This window comes from Sorex araneus, chromosome 1 (genome assembly GCF_027595985.1).
Source record: "Sorex araneus isolate mSorAra2 chromosome 1, mSorAra2.pri, whole genome shotgun sequence".
In the NCBI taxonomy this organism is placed as follows: Eukaryota; Metazoa; Chordata; class Mammalia; order Eulipotyphla; family Soricidae; genus Sorex; species Sorex araneus.
In genome coordinates this window covers 158,309,423-158,331,189 of record NC_073302.1, presented here as the reverse complement: position 1 = coordinate 158,331,189, position 21,767 = coordinate 158,309,423, and the positions used below count along the sequence as shown (strand labels likewise).

Here is a 21,767-nt window from a genome sequence, read left to right as displayed (position 1 = left end):
ACATGCCTTTTGTTCATGATTCAATGTTTGGTTAACATTTATGTAGAAAGGTTGAAAACCATTCTCTTAAGAGAGAGACATGGCATAATTAGACAAAATCTTAAATGTGGAATATGGTAAGAGAACTAGTCTTGAGATTTACATGTACTTTGTATTGAAGATAACTTTCAGCTGGTTAATAATGAAAAGATGGGATGATTAAGCAGTCAGAGCTCTAGGACTATGAAATATGCATTGAGGCTGGCAAAATGAAAGTAGGAAAACTACAATAAAGAGAAAGAAATTGAATTTAGTGCATTAGCCACCTAAACATGCCTGAAGCCCAGGGAAATAGGATGAGAGAAATTAATTGCCTCTTCATCAATAGCAGAGGAATTTTTAAAAACAATTTTTTTATTGATTCACCATGTGAAAAGTTACAAAGTTCTCAGGTTTATGTCTCAGTTACACAGTATTCAAACACCCATCCCTTCACCAGTTCCCATATTCCACCACCAAAAACCCCGGTATGACCCCCGGCCCCACCCCCCACCCCCGACTGTATAACTGATGAATTTCGCTTCATTTTCTCTTTACCTTGATTACGTTCCATATTTTAACACAAAACTCACTATTGTTGTTGGAGTTTCCACCCAAGAAAGACAGCCCTACTACCAAGAAAGCATTTGATAATTAGTTTTCCATTGCTGAGAATGGAGAGATATGTAGCCCCACTGTTCCAAGTACATAACTCTTTTATTTTCTCTTTCCTTTTCCTTTTTTTTTTCCCCCTCATCCCCCTTCCCGCGCCTCATAGTATGGTGGACGCCATGCCGTGTTTCTCCCTGAAAATGGGAAATAACCAGGAAAGAAGGATATTTCCTCTTCTCGGCTGGTGTGGGGCTGTTGCTTAGTTCACAGTACAGAGAAGTGGCTGCTACATTAATAACCTTCAATATTTCAACAAAAACTCATTGTTATTATTTGGAGTCCCCCCCCTCCAAGTCAGACCTGTTCAAAAGGAACCGTTTCACATTGCTGACAATTATAGATGTTAAGTCGCGTCTTCGCGGTTTTGGATTTCTGTATAAAGTCCAGGGAAAATTCTGCCAGAAATTGCATAGCCCAGCTCACAGTCCCAGTGCATTGCTGTAAGAAGTCTCTGGAATCAAAGTCTTTAGGCACAGAGGGTCCGTTTCACTCTCAGCAGCTCCGAATTTATCTGGGTCGAGGGCATGCCGGTTACACCCACTTCCCATGAGTCCCTAGGAGCCCCAAGTGTAAAAATCGAATACCTCTGGGTTAGAAGACTTAGAAGATGGCTCCTGCCATGTGGATTCTGCGGCCGCCGCCATTTTCCGTACAGGAAGACAGGGTGGGGAGGAAAGACCCACCCCCGGGCAGCACAGAGTTGCAGCCCAGTTCACAGTCCCAGTGCATTGCTATTAGAAGCTGCGCTGGATGCCCAAATGTGTTAGGTCTCTGGAATCAAAATCTTTAGGCGCAGACAGAGGAATTGTTTTTAAAAGACTTTTGAGGGGCTGGAGTGATAGTCAAGCCGGTAGGGCGTTTGCCTTGCACGTAGTTGACCCAGGTTCGATCCCCGGCATCCCGTATGGTCCCCTGAGCACCATCAGGAGTGATTCTTGAGTGCAGAGCCAGGAGTAACCCCTGAGCATCACTGGGTGTGACCCAAAAAAGAAAAATAAAAAGACTTTTGACATTTAGAGGTAAGTTCTGGCAATTCCTCAGTCCCATCAATCTTTAATACATGTTTGCTGTTACAAAAGAACATTTGGACTGGAGAGATGATACAGTGAGTAGGGCGTTTGCCTTGTATACTGCTAGCATAAATTAATCCCTGGCACTCCTTATGGTCCTAGAGCCCAGCAGGATCAATCCCTGAGAGCTGAGTCAGCAGTAAGCCCTGAGCTCCCCTGGGTGTGCCCCAAAGCAAACAAAAAAACAGATAATCAAAACATTACTTGCATAGGTGGTTATGATTTATAAAGAGAAAAAATTCTTTTGTTTTTACATTTGGGCCACACCCAGCTATGCTCAGGGCTTACTCCTGACTTGTCATTCAGGGATCGCTCCTCTTGGGCTTGAGGGACCATATGGGGTTCTGGTGATCAAACCCAGATTGGCTGCGTGCAAGGTGAGCACCCTACCCACTGTACTCTATCAGTTGGGTCTGAAGAGAGAATATTCTTACACTCTTTTTCAGTGATAATAAGTTTGGTGTGGCTCCTTTAATTTGTCAGTACCTAAATATAAGCATCAGGATCACTACATTTTTAAAACACAAAAGTCTTATACTTTCTAGATACTCCAGTATTCCAAACTTCTAGGTTAAAAAAAAACACACACAACTAATCAATGTGGTCCTCTACCTATGTAGACTTGTCTCTGATTTTTTAGTGGCTGCACACTTTTCTATTCTATTCTATTCTGTAGTATGTATAAAAATTTATTTTTACTTTCACTATTGGTAATTTTTTTCAGGTTGTTCTAATTTTCCTTGTTTTTAATAATGCTGAAAAGAATATGCCTTGGTTTTCTATAATCAGGGCTCTATTTTCCTGAGTGTTATCTTCTACTTTCTGTTAATAAGTAATTTTTTTGAATATTAGTTTGAGGAAAAAATGTTATTTGTTCTGGAAACTTATTCCTATGTGGTACCATATCTTTTTTTGAAATACCCAAAGCATTCACTGTTACTGATTCAGTAATTAGGATAGATTTTGTGTTAACTTCAGTATGATAAATCAAAAGTGCAAGTGGCTTCGGCCACAGATCTGCAATTTCAAAAGAGAAAGATGAACTCTACCCATTATGTAATATAGAATATAAGTAGGACGAAAAAAGGTCCTTTATATGAGCACTTTGAGTTTCTCTAAGGAATAGTAAGATACAATCCAGTTTAAAATACAAGTGCACTGCCTTCAGACTTTCTCTCCTAGATGGTCTACCAAATAATTGCATAGATATTGTCTTAGGGTACTCCATCACCTGAAATAGCTGAGGATTGGTTGTGGAAGTGTAGGAGAGAGGTTGCTGAGTAACGGCTGTGTTGTGGAGACAGTTCACTAGACAGTGAATATGATCTACCTCTGGGGTCTGCCGTGAAACTGAGTCATGCCACCAGCTCTTCCCTAAGACCTCACGTATTTCTTTTGTTTTAATTGAAGCTTCTACTATTTGCTTTAGTTTACAGTCATGTTATATAAAGTCACGATGGATTAAGTTGAATATAAGGATGCTACTTTTTAAAAAGTTTGTCATATTATTAGGATAATTTCAAAGATTAGGGATTTCAGCATGGGGGGCCATGTTTGGGAAATTCCTTTCTAACTTCTTCTCAAGAAGATATCAACTAATGAAAGAATTAAGAGAAAAGATTGAAATATGAGATACAGAATGTTTATTGAATCATAACTTTAGTAGGATATCAATTTTATTTTTAAATGATTCATTTAGTACTATTCCTTATTTTTTATGAACTTAGAAGATAAAATTTTTATTAACTGAAATTTCAGTTTAAGGATAGTAATATAAATATAAAATTGTTTGTCTTACTATATAGAAGAAATCAAATTTGGATCTGGCTTACTTCTATAGATCATGTTCTGGTTCATTGTTCATATTTAGTCTTCGGAATTTTTTTAAATAAGTTTTATTGGATCACCATGAGATACAGTTAAAAACTTGCATGATTATGTTTCATACAATGCTCCAGCACCCATCCCTCCACCAGTGCACATTTTCCACCACTATTCTTCCCAGAATCCTTTCCGCCACCCCCACCCTATCCCACTCCCTGCCTCTGTGACAGGTACAATCCTTCTTACTCTCTCTTTAATTTGGGGTGTTATGATTTGCAATACAGATACTAAGAGGCCATCATGTTTTGTCCTCGGTCTACTTTCAGCATGTCTCCCATCCAGGGTGGTCCCTCCAATCATTATTTACTTAGTGGTTCCTTCTCCATCCCAACTGCCTATTCCCCCAGCACGTGGGGCTGTCTTCCAAGTTGTGTTGTGATCCTCCTGGCTCTTATCTCCACTGTCCTTAGGTGTTAGTCTCATATTATGTTACTTTATATTCCCCAAGAGTGGAGTCATTCTATGTCTGTCCCTCTCTTTCTGACTAATTTCACTTAGCATGTTGTCCTCCATGTCCACCCACTTATATGCAAATTTCATGATTTCATCTTTTCTAACAACTGCATTGTGTAGATGTACCAGAGTTTCTTTAACCAGTTGTCTTTTCTGGAGCACTCGGGTTTTTTACAGATTCTGGCTATTGTGAACAGTGCTGTAATAAATATACAAGTGCAGATGTCATTTCTACTATGTTTTTTGGTTGTTGTTTGTTTTGTTTTGTTTTGCATCTCCGGGATATATTCTGAGGAGTGGTATTGTTGGGTCATGTGGAAGCTCAATTTCTAGTTTTTGGAGGAATGTCCATATTATTTTTCAAAAAGGCTGGACCAGTCGGCATTCCCACCAAAAATGAAAGAGAGTCCCTTTCTCCCCGAATCTCCATCAGCACTGGTTGTTCTTGTTCTTATTGATGTGTGCCAGTTTCTATGGTGTAAGATGATACCTCATTATTGTTTTAATTTTTCATTTACCTGATGGTTAGGGTTGTAGAGCATTTTTTCATGTGTCTTTTGGCCATTTGAATTTCTTTTTTAAGGAAATTTCTCTTCATTTCTTCTCCCCACTTTTTGATGGGGTTAGAGGTCTATTTCTCTGAAAAATGTCATGGATATCCTTATAGGGAAGTCCTCGCAATTTTAAGTTCTTTAATTCTTGGAATTTCTCATTTTAGCTCTTTTTAAAATGATTATCACATATTTTCTAATCTTCAGAAAATTTTTCTTTCATATTTTCAGAGCCCAGTATTTGTCTATTTTAGGGTTTCTGATGGTTTACATTTTTATACTTACAGTCTCTAAAACATGCCACCAGTTTAGTGGTTTTTTTTTTTTTTTTTTTAATTTTTTATTGTGGAAAGTTACAAAGTTACAAAGTTTTCAGGTTTAAATCTCAGTTATACAATGCTCGAATACCCATCCCTTCACCAGTAGTTTAGTGGTTTTTAACTACAGTTTTTTAAGCACAATAAAGTTCAAGTTAAGCTTTTCCAGTATCTTCTTTAGAATTTTTTCCCGTTATTTTAAATTAAAAAAATATAACTTCAGGATCAATTTTTGAGTTCCTGTTGTAAAACTTAAAAAAATATTTTGTAGTAAGAATTCCTAACTGCTGAGCCAGAGAAGTAGTAGAGTGGGTAGGGCATTTCCCTTGCATGTGACAAACTGGGTTTTAATTGCTGCCGCCACATATGATCACCCAGGCACCACTATGTTCCTCAGAACACCAGCAAGTATGATGCCTGAGCCTCAGAACTTAAAAAAAATTAAAACTTAAAAATTAAGAATTTGTAACTTCTTCCATGTTTGTGGTGACAAAAAGAGAATAATTTTTTTCTTTTTAAATTCTAGCAGTTGAGGAATCCTAATTTGCTAATTGGAGTGTTGTTAAATAGTTTTAAATTATTTATGCTAAAATATTAAGCAGTGTTGTTACACATAAAGATTGTTGAGTGTGAGGGCTTTCTGGACCATGTAAAAATTATAACCATTCCTGTTTTCCTGCTCTTTATCCTGCTTACTGCTTTGTTTTTCTCTATAGATTATAGTATTTAACACCATCGATTTCTAATATAAGTACATCCCTTTTTTCTTTTTTTGCCTAAATATGCATGCATCTTTACTATTTATTGTTTTTTTCTGCTAACATAAAACCTCCTACCTTCCCCTAATGCAAAGATTTTTATCTTTTGTTTTACAGCTATATAATGTCAACCACTCAACTTTCCAGTTTCTACATTTATTTCATAAAAAAACATTTAGTTAGAACTTTTGTTTTTAGAACTTTTGATTTGGAGGAGATATTAACCTTGTTTGAAAAAAGTTTTTATAGTGAACTTGAACATATAAAATATTAAAAGAATGTAATGTTAATGTCATCATCCTTTTAAAACTCTTATTTTATGGAAAACATGTGCTTCTTACTCCTACTCATATAAAGAGTTTACTTAGAAATGTAATTTCTAAATCATAATTTAGAATTATTAAACTCAGTTTCTTACAAATTTCCAAGTAATGGTAACTGACTTTCAAATTTTAACTTTTTAACAATGGTGTTTTGATGTACTTTAACATCCTAAAATGCCTTTTGAAATTCTGGCATATGGGAATAAATTTAGAATAACTTGGCCCTTTTTCTCACAGACTCTCCAATTATCGAGTCATTATGTCAAACTGGAATTAAAAAAAGAAATATGTAAATAAGTAAAATCTTATATTATCTTATGTTTTTCACTGAGAAAAATGTTGCTTTGTATTATGAATAGAAAAAAATGTGCTGTTAGAAAGTATTTAACATCTCTTTTATTTGTTTTAGATAAGATGGGAAAAAAACATCACTTTGGGGGAACCACCAGGATTCTTACATTCTTGGTGGTGGTAAGTATCTTTTATTCCATTTTTGCTAAATTGACGATGCACTCCCATAGGTCCCCACTATCCCTGTTTGTGATGTAATGCCTCTCTTTTATTCTTTCCTTTCTGAAATTATTATTTTGAAAGTAGCATTGAAAAAAAGACAGACTTCAAAACTAATATATTATTCAACTTAAGGATATTACTATTGGGGCTGAAGCGGGTAGGGCATTTTCCTTGCATGGGGCCAACCCGGGTTGGATTCCCAGCATCCCATATGGTTCCCTGAGCACTGCCAGGAGTAATTCCTGAGTGCATGAGCCAGGAGTAACCCCTCTGCATTGTTGGGTGTGACCCAAAAAGCCAAAATAAAAAATTACTATTGAATCAAGGTGAATGGGACTGGTATGTGGACTTTGCAGCTTTAAATGTAATTCGGAATTAGTCAATTCAGGTTTCTATAACAAAATGCCACAGACTAGGGAGATTTGAAAAAAATTAATGAACTGGAGAGATACTACAGGACCAAGACCTTGCATGCAGCTGACCCCATTTCCATCCCTGGCACCACTTATGGTGCCCTGAGCACCACAGGAGAGATTCCTGAACCCAGAGCCAGAAGTAAGCCCTGAGCACCACTGGATATGCCCCTCTCCTCCCAAGACCAGTTTGTTTTTTTTTTACCATTCTAGAAGTCTAAATATAAGCAGCCGTTATGTGTTTCTGGTGAGAGTTCTTTTTCTGGTGTCGCTTGGAGATGACTGACTTCTGGCTGTGTTCTCCACGGCACTCTGCAAACCTCAGTCTGATACTTCTTCTAGAGGCACTAATCCTAACATGAGAGCCCCATCCTCATGACCTCATCTAGTGCTGATGATACTACAGGTGGTGGTTGTGGCAACTTTCAGGAGATTAAAAAAGAAAATAGTTCAAGTTTCAAATAATTCTTGGAAACTTTAAATCGAGCTGATTAGGCGCACACAAAAGCTGGCAGACAGTATTGAAGACTCTGAGACAGTGTTGAAGATATCTGAGCTTCTCAGTTTCACTGTGCTACCAATATCCTGAGGCATGTAAAGTTCCTACAGTAGCAAATGATAGTCCAGGTATCTTCAAAGAAAGACTAGGCTTAATTCTTTTTCCCTTCTCCCTTTTATTTCCCTCTCCTCCCTCTATTGCCTCCCGTCTTTCCTTTCTCCTTTCCCTCCTCTCCCCTCCTTTCCCCTCCCTTCCACTCTTCTTTCTTATATACTAGATGAGTTTCCTAATCAGTGCCTTATGCACTCATCTCTTTTTATTTAAAAGAAAAATCAGAATATTTCTCCTAGTGTGATGTACCTAATTTCCTTGGCACATTACTTAATACTCATTATCTTTGCAATCTTTCTCATAAAAACATGCTTTTCTAGAAGTCCCATGATGAATGCAACCGCACTTGGTCAGTTGTGGTTGTGGGTTTCCCTTGTTTGTCTCACATGCGAAAGGCAGGAGCAGGTGCAGTCCCTTGGTTCAGAATTGTTCCTGTATTTGGACAACGGTTTGTTGTAGTTCAGCTTCATCATCATGCTGTTTTCCTAGGCGTGATTATGTGGAATATTCCAAAAGTCGAATTTTTCTTTGACACAGTGTGTATTCATGTCTAGATCTGGACTGTAAATATGTAACTGCTTGCTGGAGTAAGGCTCTCTGTTGGCACCTTACCTTTTGGATGCTTCCAAATGGGCCAACATAGTGGCATAATGAACTATTTCAGTAGTCTGTCTGCAGTGGGTTGATGGACTAATAAGTCAATTTAAGCTTGCATTTTTAGAATTAATTCTATTTATTGCTTCCGTTTTCTTTTTACCTTTTTTCCAATGAATTTAATACGCTCATCTTCTAGATGGTTTTTGAACATTCACTGAATACTTGTAAAAAATTTCTTTCAGTCATTAGCATTTTGGTCATAGCTATCAGAAAGTTCAGCTACTTGATTAAATCTGATATTGTGCTTCCCTTTTCTATGACTGCTAGATTCCTCGAAGTTCTTCCTTTAGGTTTCATTATTAAACAAGTTACTCTTTACTTAGTTATGTTGTCAATAAAATTATAAATTTATAATTTGAGCAATTATAAAAAATTGGAAACTATACATTTGGCACATAAATACTTTCAGTCTGTTATTCTGTTTCAGTGTAACAATATGGGGTGGGAGAGATAGCACAGCCATTAGGGTGCCTCCTTTACACATGTCTGACCCAGGTCCAATCCTTTCTCTTTCATAAGGTCCTCTGAGCCCACAGGCCATATGAGTCCTGAGCTCAGAGCCAGGAGTAAGTCCTGGGCACTGCTGGTTCTGCCCCCTCTCCCTGCTCCCCCCAAAAGTAGCAGTGAAAAACACATATGTATAACATTTTTAATGCTTTTAGTTCTCTCCTCTGAAACTAATACTTACTAGGTGCCTATTTCAAACCTATCTGAATCTGTGAGGGTTTGGTCACTCTGAGACCTGATGAGAAGCTTTAGATTTCTTTCTTAAAACTGCCCCGTTATTTTCTAAATCACTGTGTATGGTCAGCCATGATTAGGACCTTGAGTTGAGCAGGAACCTGATTAACAAAAACAAAAAACTTTCAAGGGCCAGAGAGATATTACAGGGGTTAAGAGGCTTCCCTTGTATGAGGCCAACCCTGGTTTGATCTCCAACACCATTTATGCCACATATGGTTACCCAGGCATTGCCAGGGTTGCTCCTGAGCACGACCCAGGAACAGTCACTTAGCACTCCTGGATATGGCCCATCCTTCTCCCACCAGGGAAAGAAAAACAACCCAAAATAATGAAACCCTGTTTCAGAATAAGTTTGCAATAAAATTGAGTGGAAAGTGCAGAAATTTCTCATATACCTATGCCATCTACATGTCTTTTTTTTTGTGGGTTGTCTCGGTTTTTGCCCCCACCCCACCCATTTTTTTAGGTAGGGAGAAAGGGTTTGGGTCATGCTTGGCAGTAACTTACTCCTGGCTCTATACTCAGAGATCACTGTGGGTGGGATTCTGGGTATCATATGAGGTGCCAGGGATTGAACTCAGGCAGGCTGCATTCTAGGCAAGCACCTTACCTGCACTAGTATCTCTTCTGGCATCCCTTTGCCATTTTTTCCCCCTTTCATCTGTTTTTATTTATTTAAAAATTTTCAAATTTGTATTTTTAAGTCACGATGAGATACAGTTACAAAGCTGTTTATGATTGGGTTTCAGTCATACAGTGATCTCTCTCTCCTCTCTCTCTCTCTCTGTCTCTCTGTCTCTCTGTCTCTCTCTCTCTCTCTCTCTCTCTCTCTCTCTCTCTCTCTCTCTCTTCTCTCCCCCCACCCCTCTTCTTTTGGACATTTTGGTTTGCCATACAGATACTGAGAGGTTATCATGTTTGTTCCTTTACCACTTTCAGCATGCAGTTCTTATCCGGAGTGATCAACTATCTTCATCTTAGTGGTCTGTTCTCTACCCCAACTGCCTTTCACCCAAACAACTGAAGCAGGCTTCTAACCATGGACCAATCCTCCTGGCCCTTGTTACTACTGTCCTTGGGTATTAGTCTCATATTAGGTTTATTTACATCCCACGAATGAGTGCAGTCATTCTATGTCTGTCCCTCTCCTTCTGACTCATTTCACTCAGAATGATACTCACCAGATCCATCCATTTATAAGAAAATTTCATGATGTCATTTCCCTTAACTTTTGCATAGCGTTCCATTGTGTAGATGTACCATAGTTTCTTTAACCAGTAGTCTGTTATTGGGCACATGGATTGTTTCCAGATTTTGGCTATTGTGAATAGCCTTTTGCCCATTTTTATTGGATTTACTTTTTTTTAAAAAAAAATTGGGTAACAGTCCTTTATCAGATGTGTCGTTTGCAAATACTTTGCCCCAGTTTATGTCTTTCTTACTTTCCACACATTGTTCCTTTTAGAACAGAATCTTCAACAAAGTTCTGTTTATCAATTATTTCATTCATGTATTATGCCTATAATGCTGTAGCTAAAAACATCATTGCTATACCCAGGGTCACATCTATTTTATCTCCTATAGGAATTATTTAATTTTATGCATCACTTAAAGGACTGTGATGCATTCTCAGTTAATTTTTGTCAAAGTATTTAAGGTCTGTGTTTGGTTCTGGTTTTATTTTTATTGTACATGTCCAGCAGTTCAAGCATTTGTTGAAGATACTCTCCTTTTCTTTTGTATTATCTTTTCTTCATTGTTCAAAAGTACATTAGCTCTGTATATATGTGGTACATTTGTGGACTCTGTTCCATTGATGGGTTTATTTGTTTTTCTAGTAGCAAATAGCCTTAGTTACTTTAGCCTTATACTTGGTATTACATAGCTCTCCAGCTTTGTTTTATTTCTTAACTATTATATTGGATCAAAAGTACTTGATTTTTCATCTCCTATAAATGCTAGAATCACCTTATTAATGTGCACAAATTTTTTTTTTTGCATTTTGATTGGACTAATAATGAATATATGGGAGAAGAACAGTTAGTATAAAGACTTGTAAGGGTTGATCGTGTGTTCAGAGAATGACAGGTAGTTGAATTGACAGTTCAGTTGATTTATGGTTGTAGCACTGTTACGTGATAGAATGAAAGGTTAGACACAAAAGCAACAGTCAGATTATGAAGTCCTAGAATGCATCCAATGGTTTTAGACTAAAAACACAAGGAGCTTTTAAAAAAAGGTTCATTGTACTACTGATTAGTTGAAGAATTATCATGGTGTAATAGTCTTGTCAGAAGAGTCCTAATATTTATATTTTTCGAATACAAGAGGTTTGAGTTTACATGTAATAGGCAGAGGTACAAAGAGAGGGAACAATTGAAGATGTCTGAAAGAAAATGTGCATGCAGATATATACACGTGCCTTGGAGAGAAGGCGGTGGTTTCTTGGTTTGTTGTTTTGGAGCCATGCCCAGCAGTATTCAGGATTACTCTGGGCTCTGCACTCAGGGATTACCACTGGTAGTGCTATGGTGCTAGGTGTTTAGAGGATCACATTCATTGCTGGGTTTCAAACCTCCTGGTATTGTTCAGGGCAAGGGCTCTACCTCCTGTATTATCTCTTTGGTCCCAGGCAGATCATTTTTATTTTACTATAGGGTAGAGGATAGTATTTGACTCTACTTTGAGTAACTCATTTTTCTTCATTTTGATGTGGCTTTCTGTATCATTTCCTTCTGCTTTCCTAGTTGTAATATACTCAGAACTCTAGTATTTTTATGCTTCTCATGATGATCTTCTTTACCTGGATCAGATCTCCTTCAGAACTTTCTTTCCTGCTTCTGCTTTTTGATAAAAGTTTCCACTCTACCATGAATTTCAGAAATAGAAATGCCAAGAATCTCCTTTCAGTGTTTTTTAGATTTGTGTAATCTTAAAACCTATGCTTTAAAAAGCTTCCTTCTTAAAATATTAAAAGCAGAAATGATGTCATATTTTTTATTTAATCTCTCTCTCTCTCAGGGTGGGTGTGGTGTCCATACCTAATGCTGCTCAGGGCTTACTCCTGGTGGTGCTCAGAGGACTATATGGGATGACAGAGATCAAAATCAGGTTGGCCCCATACAAGGCAAGCATGCTACCCGCTGTACTATCTCCCTGGTCCCATATTTAATCTTATTTTTTAAATTCAATTGGGGTGGGGAATGGCTCCCAAGCAGTGTTCAGGGGTTTCAGGGACTACCCCCAGTGATATCACAGCTGGGCCATACAGCTCAAAGCGTAGGCCCAGTGATGCTAGTGTCATACCTGGTGTGCTTAGGGGCTTGGTACCAGGGGAGGGAGGATCAGGCAATGCCAGGGATCAGATTTGGACTCTGGTATCTGAGGCAGTCACCCTGACCTCTGAGCTATCTCCCTGTCCTATTTAATTTTATAAGTTAAACATGCTCTGAAATATCTTTAGGCCTTTATTATAGATACCCTAAAATTAAATATACCTGGAGTTGCAGAGAAAATAAGACAGTAGTCAAGATTGCCATGAGAGTTCAGCTTTATCGGGCAGTGGGAAGTCAAATCTTGTAGTATGCGAGCACTTTAATACTTTTGGAGTTAATGGGTGATGTCATGTATAGCTAAGAATTAGCAAAACCCATGTGAAAACAATAGCATTAGAACCAGTCAACTGGCTCACGAGAACTGTATAATGTTTATCATTGGCAGACTGGTTCTTGCTCATCTGGTGTGTCATCCCTGTAAAGGTGTGTTGTGTAATTATTTGATTAGAACTACACCGCAATGTAGGGGTATGTAGGCGATAGCTTAGTAGTAGGAGGAGTATAATCATATTGAGAGGGGGATGAAAAGGATAGCTAAGAGAAAGCAGAGAGAAGACATAGTCACACTATAAGGAAGAGAAAAAACATGTCTGAGAGATAGGAGAGGAATGTGGAATGCAGGTAGAAATTTGGTGGAGGACATTATAAAAGAAAGCTGTTGAAATCTACTCAATGGTAAGGATTAGAAAAAATTGAGGCAAATTTTACTCATTTAGAGAGAAATAATTTTTTTTTGGGTTGTGCTAGTTCTGTGAGACTTTTCTGGAATATTGTCAGTGCCTTTTTACTTTTCTGAAGTTTGAGGGAGAGGGTGGTGCTTTATGGCCCTCCAGCATTCCTTGATGACCCAGGGCCAGGATAGTGATACTCGACCCAGAACTTCAGGTCTGATAATACGGTTCTGCTCAGGTCCAGTGGTGCTGGGGGGCCACCACAGCAGTTCTCAGGGACTACCAGGCTATGGGTGGACAGTTGGGGGGATCATTTGGTGCCAGGAATCGAATTTGAGTCCTTGTGCATATGTCCAGACATTTGAGCTGTCTATATTTTGGTACCCCTGGATCACTGGCTACTACTTGTAAAGTTCTCAGGAAATGGGTAGGAGGACAAGGGTGTAGGTCTGCTAGCAAAGTGCTTGCAGTCTCATCTGGGACAGATAACTGCCACATACTATGGCAGCTAGTGCAGCTGACACTGTCAGAATATAGGAACTTGCCCATACTCAGAATAAGGCGTACGCAGTCGTGCTTAACACTGTACTCATAGCAAGGCAAGACAGTATAAAGTTTATGTTTAGCTCTGCTGCTGTCTGACCCTTCAGGCAAATTATCTAACCTCTTTAAGCCTCATTTATCTATAAAATGAGTCTATCACTTGGAGGATTACTCAATATGTTTAGTATATGATGTTTGAGTATAGCACATATTTATTAAGTGAACTGGATGATATTTTAAAATATGAATTTATTTCACAATACTAAGTATTGTGAAAATTTTGTGATCACTGGCAATTTGGGATTGGGCCTTGTCTATACGTGGCTCAGCTCAGGTCTTATTCCTGGCGCTGTACTCTGTGATCACTCCTGACAAGCTCCAGGAAACATTTGAGGAGCTGAGGATCAAACCTGGGTAATGCACTTGAATTGCAGGCTCCTTACCCACTGTACTATCTTCCCAGCCCCAATACTGGACAAAATTTTTATGACTGCTTTTTGCATAATATATGTTTAAGTACATATGAATTCTGAGGTAGTTTTATGTTAAACCCTCCTTAGTCTTATGAAGAGTTTCTTTCAACATGATATCTAAGTAACTAACATTCATTGCCAAAATATTCTTGGGTCAGTGATATATTACTTCCTTAGTTATTAGTGTTTGAATTTATAATGAATAGCCTGCTCCTCTGAAAATACTGTTTTATTCCTGTCTGTTTCCCCCTTCTTTCAATTTTTATTTTCAGGTTGTCCTTGATTTGGTCAGTGGCATAAAGGTTATATAATTCTTAGCATCTTATCTTCTGGGGCATATCTGGCGTGTTCATTTACCTTTTAGACTCCTCTGACAGACATTTTTGCTTTCTGTGTTCCCTCGAGTTTCTGACAGTTAGCTAAGTCATTTCAGCTCACATTCTTAGAACAGAAGGAAAAACAGTATTTGAGAAGGAAGTCTAAATGTGGGTGTCCTATATTTCCCTTTCATTTATGTGGGGAAAATGTTTTAATAATAATAGATAGCAGTAACAGATACTGTACTATTTTGCAAGGTTTTGCTTCTCTGTCGATTCTCTATTTTTCTTCTCTGTTACTCTCTTCCTCTATAAAATACAGAATGCAGCTGTTTCACTTTTTCTCCTTAGGAGTAAAGAAAGTCTTTAAACGTGGAAAGTCTATATAAATCCTTTATATAGAGCTTTATTTGTTATGATGAGCTCATCATATTTCAAGGATATTTTGAAGTTCAGTAAATGTGAAGATTAAAGTAATTCAAAAGTTCTTTTCCAGAATAATCTCGGGTTATAGAGAAAGGAAGTCAATTGTTTATGGAGATCCAGGGTTTTCTTCCTGGATTTCTTCTGGGAATCAAAGAACCAGTTTAGTGCATCATCAGAAGAGCTTATAAAGCATGTCGATGAAATTTCCCCAGCTAAGGGCAAATTATGTATTGAAAAAATACCTTTCCTATTAAAAAGTTTGATGCTTTCTCTTAGTGAGACATATGTCACATTTTATAAAGATAAAGTTGCATTGTCATACAATCAGCCCATAAGAATTTGTCAAGAGGATTTACGATGTCTTAATAAGCACCTAAACTATAATTTCTAGGTGAACCTACCCTAGGAAGGTCCTAGGAACCTTAAGGAATTGAAAGTACAATTTAAAAAAAAAATTTATTCATTTCTTTTCTTTTTTTTTGGGTCACACCCGGCAATGCTCAGGGGTTACTCCTGGCTCTGCACTCAGGAATCACACCTGGTGGTACTCGGGGGACTATATGGGATGTTGGGAATCAAACCCGGGTCAGCCGCGTGCAAGGCAAATGCCTTACCTGCTGTGCTATCACTCCAGCCCCGAAAGTACAATTTTTATTTAAACTCATTGCTAGATTTTGGAGCCAGAATTACATTGGAGCCATGGGTTATATTTTTCTTGTCTAGTATATGATATAGCATACTGCATAGATTAGAAACTTGATGCAAACTAGAAATATTAGAGGAAAATAGAAGTTTTAATTTTAATATATGAAGGTTTATAGAAGTCTTTTAGTTACCCTCTAATTTTAAAAATTACTTAATAAGACTATATATGTTTAGCAATTTGCTATCCCACAGAGCCAAGCTAGAGTCAGTTGCAGAATGTGGACAGAAATCATGTGTTTTGACCACAGTGCAGCACTGTTGTTGCAGTTGAGATAAAGTAAATTTCTCTCAAATATTAGAATGATATCGTAGCACGCTTCATACTGTTTGATTCAACATGGTTTGAATTTTCTAGGAGAGGAAAAGCGCTTGAAATATAACTTTTTAATAAGAACATGCATGTACGTACATGTACAATAGATGAAATTTGGTAAGATGTGAATATCGTGGCATCAAACTGAATTTATTTTTTATTTCATGCTTTAAATTTCATAAACTAGATCTTAGTCATTATCAATTTAATGATGGAACTTGCTTCATTCATAGACTTTTTTAAATTGAAGAGTTATCTTATTTTTATTGGTTTTCTTTATTTTTACTGTCTCAGACCTTTCTTATGACCTTAGTGGTATGGTATTTAAAATTATGGAGTAGGGGTTATACCGAAAAGAATATTCTGTTATTTTTGACACTGTAAGATGGTACCTGAAACAGGGATGATCGTGACTAAACTTTTTGTCATTTTGTTATATGTGAAATTTATGTAACAAAACCTTGTCATCTTAGCCATGTTTTAAAATTTTAACTACTTTAAGTCTGTAGTTCAATATTGTTAATTACATTTATATAATTGTAATTAACAATTACAATTATATAAATTGTTATTTTTGGATAAAAATAACAATAAAACAATAAATAAACAAAAATAACAATAAAAAATAAATTTTGGATAAAAATAACAATAAAAATTATGGATACAACAGTGCATCCATAACTGTTACCATCTCTGTAACTCTTTCCATTTTGTAAAACAGGTCTGCAGCCATTGACCAATAACTTCCCCTGTGTTTTTCTCCTATTGATAGATAGCCACCATTTTCTCTGTGATTTTTGGCTACTCTAAGCAACCCATATAAGAAGAATCACAACAGTATTTATCATCTTGAAATTGGCTTATCTTGTTTAGCACAATATTCTCAAGATTCATCCACATTATAGCATATATTAGACTTTTCTTCATTCTTAGTGTGGATAATACTTCATTGTATTGATGTACTGTGTTTTCTCTATCCATTAATGGACATATGTATTGGTTTCATATGTTAGCTGTTATAAATAATGTGCAATGAAACCTGAAAGTATAAAATATCTGTGAGATCCTACTTTCAGTTCTTTGGGGTATAAAAGAAGAAGCTGAAGTCAGATAAACATGATAATTCTGTTTTTACGATTTTATGGAATGTTCCTCTAGTTTTCTTCAGTAGTTTTGCCATTTCACATTTCTACTAACATTGTGAAAGAATTCAGATTTTTTTCTCTTATATTCTTTCCTAAGAGTTTAAATCTCACATTTAGGCTCTTGCTTAATTTGAATTGATTTTTTATGGTAATAGGTGAAGATCCAATCTCTTTGGCGAGTATTGCACATGGTAATACTCAGTTTTCCTAATAAAATGTATAAAAAAATGATTAACTTTTCTATTTTGAATGGTTATGTACCTTTATCACCTATTTATCAAAAATAGGTGATAGCTATATATTTTGGAGCACTCTACTAATATTCTGTATATACACTTTTATATACACCAATGGAAAATAGTAGATATATACGTGTGTATATATATGTGTGTGTGTGTATAATATATCTGTCTTTATGCTGGTATTATACTGTTATGATTATTATAGTTTTGTAATATAGTTAAAATTAGGATATGTGATGCTTTTGACTGTTCTTTCTCAAGATTGTTATTTTTAAATTAATTGTGATTCAATCTTAATATATTTTCTGCCTTTGGAAGAGATTTCTTTCGATCTGTAGTTTACTTTGGGTAGTATGGATGTTTTAACAAATTAATTCTTTCATCTTATGGTATGGAACATCTTTCCACTTTTGTTTTCAGTTTCATTAGTATCTTACAATTTTTAGTATGTAGATGTTTTATTGTGGCAGTCTAATTTGCTTTTATTTTTGATAGTTTTAAATGAGATTTTTTTCATAATTTTTCCTTATGATCTTTTATTAGTTTATAAAAGCAATTTTTTTTATTAGTGAATCACTGTGAGGTTCAGATACAGGCTTACAAACTTTTGTGCTTGCGTTTCAGTCATACAATGATCGAGTATCCATCCCTCCACCAGTGCCCATTTTCCACCACCAATGGTCCCAGCATCCCTCCCACCACCCTCACTCCATACCCCCAACCCAACCTCACCTCTGTGGCAGGCAATGCCTTTTGCTCTCTCTCTCCTTTTGGGTGTTGTGGTTAAAGCAAAATTTTCATATGTTAATTTTGTATCTTTCAACTTTACTAAACCTCTTTTTTTTGTTGTTTAACTTGAAGTTTTAAGCCCTCATGGCAGAGCCTGGCAAGCTCCCTATGGCCTATTTGATATGTCAAAGACAATAACAACAAAACAGTAACAATAACAGTAACAAGTCTCACAATGGAGATGTTACTGGTGCCTGCTCCAGCAAATTGATGAGCAACAGGATGACAGTGATACAGTGATACAGTGAATTTTTAAAGTATTCTTTAGTAATTTGAGTCTTGTAATTTCCTTGTCCATCCAACTAAAGGTTTGTTGGGTTTGTTGATTTTTCAAAGAAACAAACCTTCATTAATTATTATTTTGGTTTTTTATTTTATTTCTTTTTACATCTACTTTTTGCTCTGTTCTAATCTCTGTTATTTTGTTCTAGTTTTAGATTTCATTTTTTTCTTTCCTAGTTGCCTAAATTAATATACTGATTTAATCGCTCCCTCTCCCTTTCCCTCTCCTATTCTCTCCCTCCTCCTCCCACTCCCTTTCCTATCTCCCTCTCCCTCCCCCTTTCCTTTTTCTCTCCCTCTCCCCCTCCCTCTCCTTCTCCTCCTTCTCCTGAGCACCTCCAGGAGTGATCCCTGAGTATGCCTTGAGCACTTCCAGGTGGCCTCAACCTTCACCCCACTCCTCCCCAGAAAGAGCATATGTATATGTACACAGTTGTCAGCAATACCATAAAATTACTGATTTTCGTAACTTGTTCTATTATTCCTAATCACGATCTTGTAAATTTTAACCCCTTGCTAATATTCCTTTAAGGTAAAACTAGAACTAAACAATATTATCATTTAGACTTTGAACATTTAAAATGTTATGTATTTGTGAATAATCATTTACATTATTTTTATAGTAACTTAATTAGATCCTATTGAAAAATTATTATTTTTCTTATTCCATTTTACATGACTAGCTTTTAAAAGTGATACTGGATTAATTTTCAGGATATATCTGAGGGCATTTGCTAGAAAATCAGAGAATTTAAAAAAGATAAAGGTGATTATAATGTTGCTTACACTAATCTATGATTAACCATTATAATTTAAAAATTACCATGATGAGATTTTGTTTCTAAAAATTTTGATGATTTTTAGAATATGGAATGTGAATAATTGCAATATACTGTAATTCATAACACCTGAGCCAAGTAGAAAACTTTTTGATATATTCATATACAACTATAGCTGTTATACTTTGAATCTTTTTTACTTAATTTATTAGTATATTTTTAATTTTTAAAGGGCACTGGGGAGGTGCTTCTAACTGCTGTTATTCTCCTAAAAGATTGAAATGCACTTAAATTATTTTTGCCTCTGGGGAATATTTTTTACTTCTTATAGAAACTCAAAAGAGAATAAATGGAAGTACTCAGTATTACATATTTTTCATTTCAGAGTAATTTTATTTAATTGTATAAGGACTTCAGAATGTTTTCTTTTTCTTTTTTTAAAAATTTTGTTATATTTAATGAATCACCATGAGGTACAGTTACAGACTTAAAAACTTTTGTACTTACGTTTCATCATACAATGATCGAGTACCCATCCCTTCACCAGTGCCCATTCTCCACCACCAATGTTCCCAGTATCCCTCCAATCTACCTTCCATTCCCCACCCCACCCCACCCCCAGCTCTGTGGCAGGCACATTCTCTTCTACTCTTTCTCTTCTTTAGGCTGTTGTGGTCTGCAAGGCAATTATTGAATGACCATCATGTTTGGTCTATAGTCTACTTTTCAGCTTGCATCTCCCTATCTGAGCAGGCCCTCTAAGCACCTTTTACTTGGTGGTCCCTTCTCTATCTGAGCTGCCTTTCTCCCCAGCATGTGAGGCCGGCTTCCAAGCTTTGGTTCAAACCTCCTGGCACTTATCTCTTATTTTTGGGTGTTAGTCTACCATTCTGTTACTTTATATTCCACAAATGAGTGCAATCTTTCTATGTGTGTCTCTCTCTTTCTGATTCATTTCACTTAACATGATACTTTCCATGTTGATCCACTTATATGTAAATTTCATGACTTCATTGTTTCTAACAGCTGTATAGTATTCCGTTGTGTAGATGTACCAAAGTTTCTTTAACCAGTCGTCTGTTCTCAGGCACTTGGGTTGTAAGTAGTGCTGCAACGAACATACAAGTGCAGATGTCATTTCTACTACACTTTTTTTGATCTCCGGGATATATTCCCAGGAGTGGTATTGCTGGGTCAAATGGGAGCTCAATTTCTAATTTTTTAAGAAACATCCATACTGTTTTCCAAAAGGGCTGAACCAGTCAGCATTCCCACTAGCAGTGAAGGAGAGTCCCTTTCATCCCAAATCCATGCCAACACCAGTTGCTTTTGTTCTTTTGGATGTGGGCCAGTCTCTGTGGTGTGAGAAATCCTTTAGAATATTTTATTTTTTTTTAAGCTTTTTGGGTCACACCCAGCAATGCACAAGGGGTTACTCCTGGCTCATGCACTCAGGAATAACTCCTGGCAGTTCTTGGGGGACCGTATGGGATGCTGGGAATTGAACCCGGGTTGGCCGAGTGCAAGGTAAATGCCCTACCTGCTTGCTATCTCTCCAGCCCCCTTTAGAATGTTTTCTTCTAAGGTGAAAGCATAATTGAATTTTCAAGGGTCAAAGCAAAGACAACAGGTTGAGTTTATCAGGTTTTATTCTACTATGGTTACCTATGCTCTCAGCACAATTGCTGTCTCTTAATAATATGTATTAATTCTAAACTTTTATGCTAGTTATAGTATTGATGATATTAACAATATGCTTACTATTTGTCACTTGCATATTTGTAGAATTTAATTTTCCCAGCCATCCCATTTTATAAAAAAAGAATTCTGTCTCAGATATGTCCTAATCCAGAAATCTACTTTCACACCTATATTTTCTTTCTATAGAGTGGAAGTGTTCAATAAAAAAATAATTTTATGAGTGTAATTGCTTTTGATTATTAACAATAAAATATTGATAATGTGTTTTCCTGATCCCTTACTCACTGCTAATTTCATAAATGGAAGAATGTCCAGACCCATTTGTTTAACCAATGTGATTTACCAGTCAGTCAATGTATTAGCTTATAAGTGAGCATCAAAATTATTTTGGAAAAAAAGTAACAAGCCACTTTTTTATAGATCAAATTATGATTATTTCTTTTCTTTGTGGGAGAGTTGTAAATGGTACTATAATTATTTCAGTCATATCACTTAATTATTTAAATAATTAAGAGTAACAGTTATTTTTTAAAGAATAGTTCTGGTTCCTTAGGAAAAATTATTAGATTATTTTGTTATTATGTGGAGATCCTTACCTGGATTAAAATCTTTTAAAAAAATATTGTCCCTGAAGCAGAAAACATACATTTTGAAAGAATGAAATGCCTTTCATATTTTGAATTGTCATCTCTTATTTGGTTTACTTGGCTTTCTTAATGTTGCTATCATTTTTTTTTAGTGTATTTTGGGATCTGTACTGTGCAGCTCCAGAAAGACGAGAAACATGTGAACATTCAAGTGAAGCAAAAGCCTTCCATGATTATGTAAGTTAACATATTATTCTACTAAGTTATGTTGTCAGTCTTCCTCTACCCGTGCTCTGGAAAAAATACATGGTGCTACTTTTTTCCTTTGCAGTTAAGAAATTGGTTGCATTTTCTCATTTTCTCTCTTCTCTCTCTCTCTCTCTCTCTCTTTCTCTCTCTCCTTCACTTGCATGCTCACTCTCTCCTCCTCCTCCTTTTTCTTTTCCTCTTCCTCCTACTATTTCTCTTCCTCCCCT

General features: G+C 36.5%; 1 protein-coding gene across 4 annotated transcripts in view; it reads left to right on the top strand.

Annotated features, from left to right (window-relative positions):
• Positions 1 to 21,767, top strand: part of SSBP2 (single stranded DNA binding protein 2) — a 299,691-nt gene that overhangs the window by 103,643 nt on the left and 174,281 nt on the right. For all 4 annotated transcript variants that reach the window (XM_004613162.2, XM_004613163.3, XM_004613159.2 and 1 more), the window contains exons 3-4: positions 6,456 to 6,517; positions 21,444 to 21,528. In XM_004613162.2, the coding sequence (XP_004613219.1) occupies positions 6,456 to 6,517; positions 21,444 to 21,528 (147 nt within the window). The remainder of the gene's footprint in view (positions 1 to 6,455; positions 6,518 to 21,443; positions 21,529 to 21,767) is intronic.